Source organism: Mirounga angustirostris, unplaced genomic scaffold (genome assembly GCF_029215605.1).
Source record: "Mirounga angustirostris isolate CCGP_5_RB_7025 unplaced genomic scaffold, mMirAng1.0.hap1 SCAF_15, whole genome shotgun sequence".
Taxonomy (NCBI): Eukaryota; Metazoa; Chordata; class Mammalia; order Carnivora; family Phocidae; genus Mirounga; species Mirounga angustirostris.
This window is the reverse complement of record NW_026991723.1, coordinates 29,186,580-29,199,099: the sequence shown is the minus strand read 5'-3', so window position 1 is coordinate 29,199,099 and position 12,520 is coordinate 29,186,580. Positions and strand designations below refer to the sequence as shown.

At 35.9% G+C, this 12,520-nt stretch overlaps 1 protein-coding gene across 13 annotated transcripts in view; it reads left to right on the top strand.

The window, feature by feature from the left end:
- FANCC (FA complementation group C) overlaps positions 1–12,520 on the top strand; it is a 284,485-nt gene that overhangs the window by 190,335 nt on the left and 81,630 nt on the right. For all 13 annotated transcript variants that reach the window (XR_010407814.1, XM_064579759.1, XM_064579761.1 and 10 more), the window contains 2 exons: positions 726–839; positions 1,746–1,810. Coding sequence is in view for 12 of the 13 variants with exons in the window: in XM_064579759.1 (XP_064435829.1) it covers positions 726–839; positions 1,746–1,810 (179 nt within the window). In the remaining variant the exon portion in view is untranslated. The remainder of the gene's footprint in view (positions 1–725; positions 840–1,745; positions 1,811–12,520) is intronic.

Genomic DNA, 12,520 nt, shown 5'->3' with positions numbered 1-12,520 from the left:
CATTTTTTATGTTCTTAGTGTTTGTCATGTATTTTGCACATTTATTTATGATCTGTCATTACTTATTAATAATATTCTTCCTAGTTTGTGCTTATATTATTTTATGAAAGCACAAGGTTTTATTTCTATTTAGAAAAACCAATGATTTGCTCTCTTAATTTTCAGTTTACAAAGTTCTTCCCTATTCAGACACCTGAAAAGTACTGTTTTCTTCTCATTTATTATTTCATTTTTACATTGATCTCTTTACATTGATGTTTAACTTTACATTAAATTCAAGTATATTTTGATGAATAACATAAGGTACAAATCTAATTTTTTTTTCAAATAGCGTTCCCATAACACCATTTAGTGATTCATCTTTCCTTAGTAATTTGTGGTATGTTCCTTGTCATGTGTTAAATTATAGCTACTTTGATAAAAATATTTTGCTGAGTTTAAAAACAATAAATATCATATTCTTAATATGGTTAAAGCACTGTTCATTTATTATATATTTTTGCTTCACTGTTAACATTTGTTTAAATTGACCTATTTTTAATGTGATAATTTTAATGCTAACTTATTTCTTCTTTATACCATGAATCCAGATGAACTGAGTATTTGGACAAATTAGGATTACTCATTTCACAGAGATGAGTGCATTTACAGATGACCTAAACTCTAGACATTATACGTAATAGGCACTTGCACTCGCTTTTAATAACTTTGTTTATGTTTTTAAGGGGTTGTTATCTCATATACTTTCGGCATTCAGATTTGATACAAAAGAAGTTGGTCTTTTTACTCAAGGTCTTGGATATGCACCTGCAGATTACTGTCCTGGTTTGCTTAAAAATGTGAGTATTTTTAATTTATTAGTATTGAAATTTTTGTTGCTTAATGTACCATTGGCAAAAAGGGTAAATGGAAATATCTCACTCTTCCAGGAGAGATGTTTAACTTTTCTCTGTTTATCTCTTCTTACCTTGGGCCGACTTACAGCCATGTAAGGAAGAAATGTGAGGTGGGAGATTATGAGAAAAAAGAAGGAAACCAGGAGAGGTTATTCTAAATCAACCAACCCCTCTTTTCTCTTAACGGATCTCATTTATTCTCTCAAAGATTTTTGGGAGAAGAGATTTCCTTAACCAGTGTAAACACACCCTTTTACTGTTGGGTGAATTTTGTATTTAAAATAACCTGATAGGAACTTTATGTTAAAGCAAAAAATTCAATAAGTAACAATGTTGTAAATAGTATTATATATTCACATCTTAGTATTAAAGCTATGTTTCCTTTTGCCTTGAATTTTGGCCAAATTCAAGAAATTTTAATTTATGATCTTCTAAATATTGTTATGAGATTTCTAATCTTTGTTAACTGTCCTGGTCTTTTGGAAACTTTATACATAAATAGCATTTTTAAAAAATAACTAGAGCTAAATTAGGAAAGAAAAAAATAAGGTAACTTTAATGTGGTTTTATTTTTAACAGGTTTGGTTTTCTTTGGAAATTAATGATCAGTGTATTGTTCATTTGATTAAATTGGAATGTGGAATAACAGACATTAAAAATAAAATCCAAGTTATTAGTAAATGTGACTTGGCACTGCTTTCTTTTCATTTTGACAAAGTAAAACAAGGAGAGGATGGGTAGGGGAGGGGAGGGAATCTCAACGGAAATATCACTCACACCAAGAAAAATAGAACTGATGTAATCCTGTTTTGCAGGATGAGTTAACCTGCAACTGATTTTGTTTTACAGATGGTTTTATCATTAGTGTCTGAACTGCGAGAGAATCATCTTAATGGATTTAACACTCCAAGGCGGTAGGTGTTAAACTAAACATCCCCCTTCTTAAGTTTCAAAATGTATCAGTCTGGTTATGAGAGAAAAATTTTATAATTCTTTGGAAATGCATGTTCATAAGTTCAGGTTATATTCTGTATGGAGAGATTATTTATACATGGCAAATTGGTGAGTTTTATGAAACTTTCTTTTTTTATCACTATTCTTTCAACTTTTATAGGGCAGTAAATCATGCAACGTCTCTTGTGACCCATTGAGTAAAAAACCCTACATATACAGTAGGGAACACAAACAAAGGAAGGGCTCAGCTCAGAGAGAGAGAGAGAGAGTGTGTGTGTGTGTCTTATAAATACACACACACACAAACAGTATTTACAAGGCAACAGATATTTGATATGCACATATGACTTACTTTAAGAAACATAATATTCCAAAATCTAGACTAAACAAATCAAATAGATTCAGACAAATTAAAAGGCAATTAATCACATTACAAAATGTTCTTCACTATGTGAGAGAATTCAAAGTTGTCTTCATTGGTGAGTAGCATTTCATTTTTTTTTTTAAAGATTATATTTATTCATTTGAGAGAGAGAGAGAGAGAGGGAGCATGAGCAGGGGGAGGGGCAGAGGCAGAGGGAGAAGCAGAAGCCATACTGAGAGCTGGGAACCTGACACAGGGGCTCCATCCCAGGACTCTAGGATCCTGACCTGAGCCGAAGGCAGACGCTTAACCAACTGAGCCACCCAGGTGCCCTGGTGAGCATTTCATTTTTAACAAATTATTAACTAAGAGAGTCTGGGGACAAGGGACTTTGTCCTTGTTTTTGCTTTTTGTTTGTTTTTATAAAGTTACTGTCAATTAAAACTATCACAAATGGTTTTTGCTCTCAGCCTACGTGATCCTTTCCATGTAAACTTTAAAGTAAACTATAAAACCCTTAAAAACACTGGAGAAAATCTTCATGACATTGATTTGGCAATGATTTTTTTGGATATGATACCATAAGCACAGCAACAAAGGAAAAGTAAATAATTGGACTTCATTAAAATTATGAATTTTTATGAATTATAAGACATTATCAAAGCAAAAAGCCTACTGACTGAGAAATATTTGGAAGTCATGTATCCAATAAGGGATTAATACTGAAAGAACTGAAACTCAACAAAAACAAAAAATTCAATTCAAAAATGGGCCAAGAGAGATGTCTTACATGTCTGCAAAGATGATATGTAACCGGCCAGTAAGTACATGAAACAGTGTTCAGCATCACCAGTTATTAGCGAAATGCAAATCAAAACCACAGTGGGATATTACGTCACATGTATTAGCCATGATCTATAATTTTTAAGACAAGCAAAAATGGAAAATAATAAATGTTAGCAAGTAAGTTAAGGAAGTACAACCCTTGTGCATTGTTGGTGGGAATGTAACAAACTATAGACTATAGTCTTGCTGGTGGGAATGTTAAATGGTACAGCCACTGTGGAAAAGTTTGGCAGTTCCTCAAAAAATTAAACACAGAATTACCATAAGACCCCGAAATTCCACTCTTAGGTATATATTCAAAAGAATTGAAAACAGGGACTTGAACAGATATTTGAACACCAGTGTACATAGCAGCATTATTCACAATAGCCAAAAGGTGGCCACACTCCAAGTTCCCACTAACAAAATGTGGAGTGGATAAACAAAATATGGTATGTAAATACAACAGAATATTCTTCAGCCATAAAAAGGAATAAAATTTTTATATATGCAAGAATATGGGTGGACCTTGAAAACATCATGCTTAGTGAAATAAGCCAGACACAGAAGGGCAAATAATGTATGATTCCACTTATATGAAGTACCTAGAAGAGGAAAACTCAGTAGAGACAGCAGAAGAGAGGTTAGAGGTAGAGGGAACGGGGTTATTGTTTAATGGGCCCATCGGTTGTGTTAGGGGTTAGAGATAATGAAAAGCTTTGGGGATAGATTGTGGTGATGGGTACACAGCATGTGAATGTGTTTAATGCCACTAAATGGTTACCAAGTACAAATAGTTAAAAAATAATAACAATTATGTATGTTTTACCATGATTTTAAAAAAGCAAGAAAAAAAACAAACATGATACCAACTGTACACTCCATCAGATGACTAAAGTTTAAAACACTTACATCAACCTGTGTTGGAGAAGATATGGAACCACTGGATTTCTCATCCACTGTCTGTGAGAATGTGAAGTGGTGTCATTACTTTGGTAGACAGTGTAGTACTTCATTATAAAGTTAAACACACACTTATCATATGATCCACCAACTCCATTCTTGAGTATTTACTCACAATAAACGAAAACATAGGTAGTCATAAATATTTCTATACAGATATTCATAGCTGCTCAATTTTGTAATAGTTCAAAACCAGAAATGATCCAAAGGACCACCTTAACTGGATGGATAAACAAGTAAGTATTGTCTGTTACCACCGTTTAAGAAATGAAAAGACAAGTCACAAACTGTGAGAAAATATTTTCAGATTATGTATCTGATAAAGGGCTCCTACCCAGAATATATAAAGAACTCAGTAATAAGACCACCCAGTTAAAAAAAAAAATAGGCAAAAGATTGGAAAATGTCATCAAAAAATATATACAAACAGCTAATAAGCACATGAATACTTGTATACAGATGTTCATAGCAGCATTATTCATAATAAAAAGTGGAAGCAACCCAAATATCCATCAACTCATGAATGGATAAACAAAATATGTTGTGTCCATACAGTAGAATACTATACCTCACTAAGAAAAGAACAGTCTACTGATTCATGTTACAACATGTGTGAACCTCAAAAACATTATGCTTAGTGAAAGAAGCCAGTCACTGAAGACCATATATTATATGATTCCATTTTTATAAAATGTCCAGAATAGGTAAATTATAGAGACAGAGTAGATTAGCAGTTGCCTAGGGCTAAAGGTAGGAACAGGGATTTGCTGCAAATGAGTACAAAAGATCTTGAGATGATGGAAATGTCCTAAAAGTGGATCATTAGTGGTAATGGCTGTCCAACTCAGTAATTTATTAAAAATCTTTGAATTGAACATTTCAAATAGGTACATTTTGTGGTATATAAGTTATACCTAAAAAGTAATAAGAAGAGTCCCTAGAAGGGACATGGAAAGCATTTACAGTCATTCATTTACATGTCAGGTAGAGACTTTGGTTTTGCCTTGAGATAAATGTTGAATAATAGAATTAGAAATTTATTTAAATGGACTTAAAACATCAGTAGGATACAATGTATATGTACACCCTTCACCAACAACCCAAACTAATGCCAAGTTGATGATTTTTTAAAAACTTAACTGAGAATAAACAACAACAAAACAAAAACACTATTAACAAGTGGAAAACATTAGCCAGAGAATTGGAAGATATTTGCAACCATAAAACAGACAAAGGATTAGTATGGGAAGTATAGAAATGCCTCCTGCAAATCAATCATAAAGAGGCAAACACTCCAGTATAGAAATGGGCAAAAAATATAAGTAAGTTATTACTAAAAGAGGAAAGAAGAATAAATAACAAACATTTAAAAAATTCTTCAAGAGTGATGTCAGCATGACAGTAGAATAGGAAGCCCCAGTCTTTGTTTCCATACAGAGACACTGACTTAACAATGGTATATGACCCAAAGAGCCTTTATGAGAACTCCAGAAACCAATTAAGACGATATAATACCCCAGGCAAACTCGAAGTTAAAAACAACCATATGGAAATGGGTAAGAAGGCCATTTCATATCAATCACAGTAGCCCTTCCCCTAAGCTGGCTCAGTGTTGTGGGATTGGGAGGAAAATTCTAGCTTACAGCTTCTCCCTTGATGGGGAAAGAAAAGAATGGAATATGTTCAGTGTTTCTGCTTTGGGGGGCTGCCTGAGGGACTGGTGTCTCGCTTGCCTGACTCTGACCACTGTTGGGGAACCAGCATACTTTCAGTGCCTGGGAACTGTGGCACATTAGAGAGTCCTCAGCTGCTTTTTGCAGCATCAGAGAACTGACAGTGCTGCAGACAGAGGTAGGCTCAGAGAGAAAACACCCAACCCACAGCTAATGTCTAGGTGGCATAGGGGGTGGGAAAGAAGAGTGGAATATATATCTAATCTTCCAGCTTCTGAAGAGGCTACCTTAGGGATTGGTTTCAGTCTCCCTTGACTTGAAGCAATAACAGAACCAGCATACTTTGGAGGTGAGGAGGCTGCAGAGAACCAAAGAGCTTAGTGGCTTGTAGCACCAGAGAACCTGCAGTACCACAGACAAACACCAGAGGGAGAAAGAGATTGCAAACTCCTGAAAAGCTGGCAAGCTCTCTGGGAAATTACACAAACAATCCCAGAGAAGACACATCGCCAGAAAAGATTCAAAGGACCCCCAGACTCTCTCACCAGGTTGATTAGTGAACATCTTCCCTTGTACAAAGGCAGTCCATAAAGACTGGGAGAAGTGGCTATTTCTTTGACTGCAGAAAACACAACAAAATATAACAAGGCACACAAAGAAACAGGAAAACATGGCCCAAACAAAGGAACAAAATTAATTTGCACAAACCTACCCTAAAGAAGTGGAGAGCTATGACCTAACTACCTGGCAAAGAATTAAAAATAATCGTCCTAAAGGAGCTCAATGCACTACAATAGAATACAGATAAACAACTAAATGAAATCAGAAAAATGATGCATAAACAAAATGAGAATATCAGCAGATAGCAATTATGAAAAACAACCAGATAGACATTCTGGAGCTGAAGAATACAATAACTGAATTGAAAAATTTAGTAGAGGGGTTCAACAGTAGACTTAGTCAAGCAGTTAACTTGAAGACATGTCACTTGAAATTGTCAAATCAAGTAAAAAAAAAAAAGAATGAAGAAAAGTTCATTAAGCCTTAGAGTTCATGGGACATCATCAAGTGGACCAATTATATGTATAGCAGGAGTCACAGAAGTGAGAAAAAGACAGCTTATCAAATCTGAGGAAGGAATTGGACATCCAAATTCAAGAAGGTCAAAGAACTCCCAACTAGAATAAATCCAAAAGGACCCATAGCAAGACATGTTGTAATCAAACTGTCGAGAGACAGAAAATGTTGACAGCAGCAAGAAAAAGCAAGAAAGAATACGAGGAATGCAACACCTACAAGGAAGCTCTCCAGATTATCAGTGGATTACTCGCATAAACATTAAGTCCAGAAGGGAGTGAGATGACATATTCAAAAGTGCTAAAACAAAAACCTGCCAACCAAGATTATTATATTCTGCAAAGTGTCCTTCAAAAATGGAGAAATTAAGACTTTCCCAAATAAACAAAAGCTGGGGGAGTTCATCACCACAAGACCAGCCTTACAAGAATTGTTAAAGGGAGTTTTTCAAGTTGAAACCAAAGGACTTTAGGCAGCAACACAAGAGCATACTGAAATATAAAACTCTCTGTTAAAGGTAAATATATAAACAAATGCAAAATCCTGTGATACTGTAATGGTAGCACATAAATTACTTTTAAATCTGTTAACAAAAGTTGGACAATAAAAGCATAATTAAGAACTATAACCACAAAAGTATGTTAATGGGAGCACCTGGGTGGCTCAGTCGGCTAAGCATCTGCCTTTGGCTGAGGTCATGATCTTGGGGTCCTGGGATTGAGCCCCATGTGGGGCTCCCTGCTCAGCTGGGAGCCTGCTTCTTCCTCTCCTCCCCACTCCTGCACTCTCTCTCTCTCTCTCTCTCGCTATCCCTGTCTCTCTCTCTCAAATAAATAAATAAAATGTTTAAAAAAAAGTATTAAGTGATAAAATCCTGAATACTTTTCTTAGCAGTCCTACAATACAAGTTAGATGAAAATAACTATGATGTTAATTAACATTTTATTCTACTACTAATGCATGTCAGTCCTCCGTAGTTATAATGAGATATGTAGAACTAAGTTAGTGGCAATTCTTTTGTTCAATCACCAGCTTTTAGGGTAAATAAAACATTCAGGGCATGCCTGAGATAAAAATGCTCAGTCACAGGTTGGGTGAACACAGAGTTCTGACAGAAACCAGGGAGACAAGAGTGATTGACTACTTCTCTATGAGGGTTCACTGGACACTGAAAGCTCACTTTCAGCTCAGGGGCTAGAGAGTGGAGCACCGCCATATTCATCCTGCCTATCAGTGCTGAAAGCCTTCAGGGAGCAAAACAGCACCACCTAGTGCAATCTAGAGCTGCTTACACTGAGCTGGGCCCCCTGGCAAGTGAGGCCCATTTCCACAAGTGCAAGGGCACCTGAAAATCAGCCCAACAGGCCCCTCCCCCAGAAGACCAGCAGGAACAACTGGCTAGCACCCTTTACTCATCATAGAGAACTGCAAAGCTTCAGCTCTTGGGAAAAACAGTATATAGCACTCGAGGGTTTTTTTTATTCTTTAGTCTTTCAGTTTTTTTTTTTTCCCAGCTACTTTATTTTTTTAATTGTTTTTTCTTTTTACTTTTTACTCTTCATATATATATATTATTTTTGGTTTCCTTTCATAGTATTTTATTTTATTTTTGTATATATATAAGTTTTTCTTTCTTTCCTATTTTGGGATCTAGTTTCTTTTAACAAGCAGACCAAAACACACCCAGGATCTAGTTTTTTGTTTTGTTCTGCTTTGTTTCTTGTTTGACTTTTTCTTGTTTTATTTTTGTTTTCTTCTGCTTTGTTCTCTTTGTTGTGGTGGTAGTGGTGGTCTTTTCTCTCTCTTTCTTCTGTTCTTTTCTGGACAAAATGATGAGATGGAGAAATTTACCCCCCAAAAAGAACAGGAGGGTAGTACTCACTGCCAGGGATTTAATCAGTACGGATATGAATAAAGATGTCTGAACTGGAATTTAAAACAATGATTACAAAGATACTAGCTGGGCTTGAAAAAAGCATAGAAGACACTAGAGAATCCCTTACTGTAGAAATAAAGAAACTAAAACCTAGTCAGGCTGAAATTAAAAATACTATTACTGAGATGCATCCCAAATGGAGGCCCTGAAAGCAAAGATAAATGAGGAAAAGAGAGTGTCAGTGATATAGATTAAATGATGGAAAATAAGAAAGCTGAAAAGAAGAGAGAAAGATAACTACTCTATCAGGAAGGAAGATTTCGAGAACTCAGCGATTCCATAAAGTGAAATAATATCCAGATAACAGGGGTTCCAGAAGATGAAGAGAGGGAGAGAAGGGCAGAAGATTTATTTGAACAAATTATAGCTGAGAACTTCCTAATCTGGGGAAGGAAACAGGCATTCAAGTCCACGAGGCAGAGAGAAACCCCCGCAAAATCAATGAACATAGGTCAATACCTTGACATATAATAGTGAAGTTTGCAAATTTCAAAGATAAAGAGAAAAATCCTGAAACCAAGAGGTCCTTAACCTACAAGGGGTAGACACATAAGACTGGCAGCAAACCTGTCCACAGAGACCTGGTAGGCCAGAAAGGACTGGTATGATATATTCAGTGTGCTAAATGGCAAAAATATGCAGCCAATATACTTTATCCAGCAAGGCTGTCATTCAGAATAGAAGGAGAGATAGAGAGTTTCCAGGACAAATAAAAACTAAAGGAATTTGTGAACGCTAAACCAGCCCTACAACAAATATTAAAGGGGATCCTTTGAGAGAAGGGAGAGCCCAAAAGTAACAAAGACCAGAAAGGAATAGAGACAATAGACAGAAATAGCAATGTCACAGGTAATACAATGGCACTAAATTTTCACTAGTTACTCTAAATGTAAATGAGCTAAATGCCCCAATCAAAAAGCACAGGGTATCAGACTGGATTAAAAAAAAACAACAACAAAAAAAAACAAGACCCATCCATATACTGTCTACAAGAGACTCACTTTAAGCCCAAAGACACCTCCAGATTGAAAGTGCGGGGGTGGAGAACTATTTATCATGCCAGTGGACATCAAAAGAAAGTTGGAGTAGCAATCCTTATATCAGACAAACTGGATTTTAAACCAAAGAGTATAATAAGAGATGAAAGAGGATACTATATCATAATTAAAGGGTCTATCCAACAAGAAAAGCTAACAATTGTAAATATTTATGCCCCTAACATGGGAACAACCAAATAAATAAACCAATTACTAACAAAGTTAAAGAAACTCCTTGATAATAATAGAATAATAATAGGGGATTTTAACACCCTGCTTGCAGCAATGGACAGATCATCTAAGCAGGAGGTCAACAAGGAAACAAGAGCTTTGAATGACACACTGGACCAGATGGACTTCACATATATATTCAGAGCATACCATCCTAAAACAACAGAACACACATTCTTCTCAAGTGCACATGGAACATTCCCCAGAATAGATCACATCCTGGGTCACAAATCAGATCTCAACCGGTACCAAAAGATTGGGATCATTCCCTGCATATTTTCGGACCACAATGCATTGAAACTAGAACTCAATCACGAGAGGGAATTTGAAAAGAACTCAAATACATGGAGAATAAAGAGCATCCTGGTAAAAAATGAATGGGTCAACCAGGAAATTAAAGAAGAATTAAAAAAAATATGGAAGCAAATGAAAATGAAAACATGGCAGTTCAGAACCTTTGGGATGAAGCAAAGGTGGTCCTACGAGGGAAGTTTACAGCAAACAGGCCTTTCTCAAGAAACAAGAAAAGTCTCAAAAACACAACCTTACCTTAGACCCAAAGGAGCTGGAAAAAGAACAGCAAATAAAGCCAAAATCCAACAGGAGAAGAGAAATAATAAAGATTAGAGCAGAAATCAATGATACAGAAATCAGAAAAACAAAAGAACGGATCAAAGAAACTAGTAGCTATTTCTTTGAAAGAATAAGATCGATAAACCCCTAGCCAGACTTACCAAAAAGAAAAGAGAAAGGACCCAAATAAATAAAATAATGAATGAAAGAGGAGAGATCACAACCAACATCAAAGAGATACAATTATAAGAGAATGTTATGAGCAATTAACAGATTAGGCAATCTGTAAGAAATGGATGCATTCTTACATATGAACATATAATCTACCAAGACTGAAACAGAGAGAAGTAGAAAAAAACCTGAATATACTCATAACCAGCAAAGGAATCAAATCACTAATCAAAAATCTCCTAACAACCAAGAGTCTAGGGCTGGATGGCTTCCCAGGGGAATTCTACCAAACATTTAAAGAATTAATACCTGTTCTTCTGAAGCTGTTTCAAAAAAATAGAAATGGAGGGAAAACTTCCAAACTCATTCTATGAGGTCAGCATTACCTTGATCCCGAAACCAGACAAAGACCCCACCAAAAAGAAATACAGACCAATATCCCTGATGAACATGGATGCAGAAATTCTCACCAAGATACTAGCTAATAGGATCCAACAGTATACATTAAAAGGATTATTCACCACAACCAAATGGGTTTTATTCCTGGGCTGCAGGGGTGGTTCAACATTTGCAAATCAATCAGTGTGATACACCACATTAATAAAAGAAAGAACAAGAACCATATGATCTTCTCAGTAGATGCAGAAAAAGCATTTGACAAAATACAGAATCCTTTCTTGATCAAAACTGTCCACAGTGTAGAGATAGAGGGAACATACCTCAATATCATAAAAGCCATTATGAAAAGTCCACAGCAAATATCATCCTCAATAGGGAGTAACTGAGACTTTCCCCCTAAGGTCAGAAACACAACAGGGATGTCCACTCTCACCACTGTTGTTCAACATAGTGCTGGAAGTCCTAGCCTCAGCAATCACACAGTAAAAAGAAATAACACGTATCCAGCCTGGCAAAGAAGAAATCAAACTTTCACTCTTTGCAGATGACATGATATTCTATGTAGAAAACCCAAAAGACTCCATCCAAAAATTGTTAGAACTGATAAAGGAGTTCAGCAAAGTCACAAGATATAAAATCAATGCGCAGAAGTCAGTTGCAGTTTTATACAATAACAATGAGGCAGAAGAAAGAGAATTCAAGGAATCGATCCCACTTAAAATTGCACCAAAAACCATGAGATACCTAAGAATAAGCCTAACCAAAGAGGTAAAGGATCTTTACTCTGAAAACTATAGAACACTTATGAAAGAAATTGAGAAAGACACAAAGAAATGGAAAAACATTCCATGCTCATGAATTGGAAGAACAAATATTGTTAAAATGTCATGCTACCCAGATCAGTCTACACATTCAGTTCAATCCCTATCAAACAAAATACCATCAACATTTTTCACAGAGCTGGAACAAACAATTCTAAAATTTGTATGGAAGCAGAAAAGACCCCGCGTAGCCAAAGTAATGTTGGAAAAAAAAAAGCAAAGCTGGAGGCATCACAATTCTGGACTTCAAACTGTATTACAAAGCTGTAATTATCAAGGCAGTATGGTACTGGCACAAAAACAGACACGTAGATCAGTGAAACAGAATAGAGAACCCAGAAGTGGACCCTTAACTCTGTGGTCAACTAATCTTTGACAAAGTAGGAAAGAATGTCCAATGGAAAAAAGACAGTCTCTTCAGAAATGGTGTTGGGAAAATTGGATAGCCACATGCAGAAGAATGAAATCAGACCACTTTCTTACACCATACACAAAAATAGACTCAAAATAGATGAAAGACTAAATGTGAGACAGGAGTCCATCAAAATCCTAGAGGAGAACGCAGGCAGCAACCTTTTGACCGAGGTTGCAGCAGCTTTT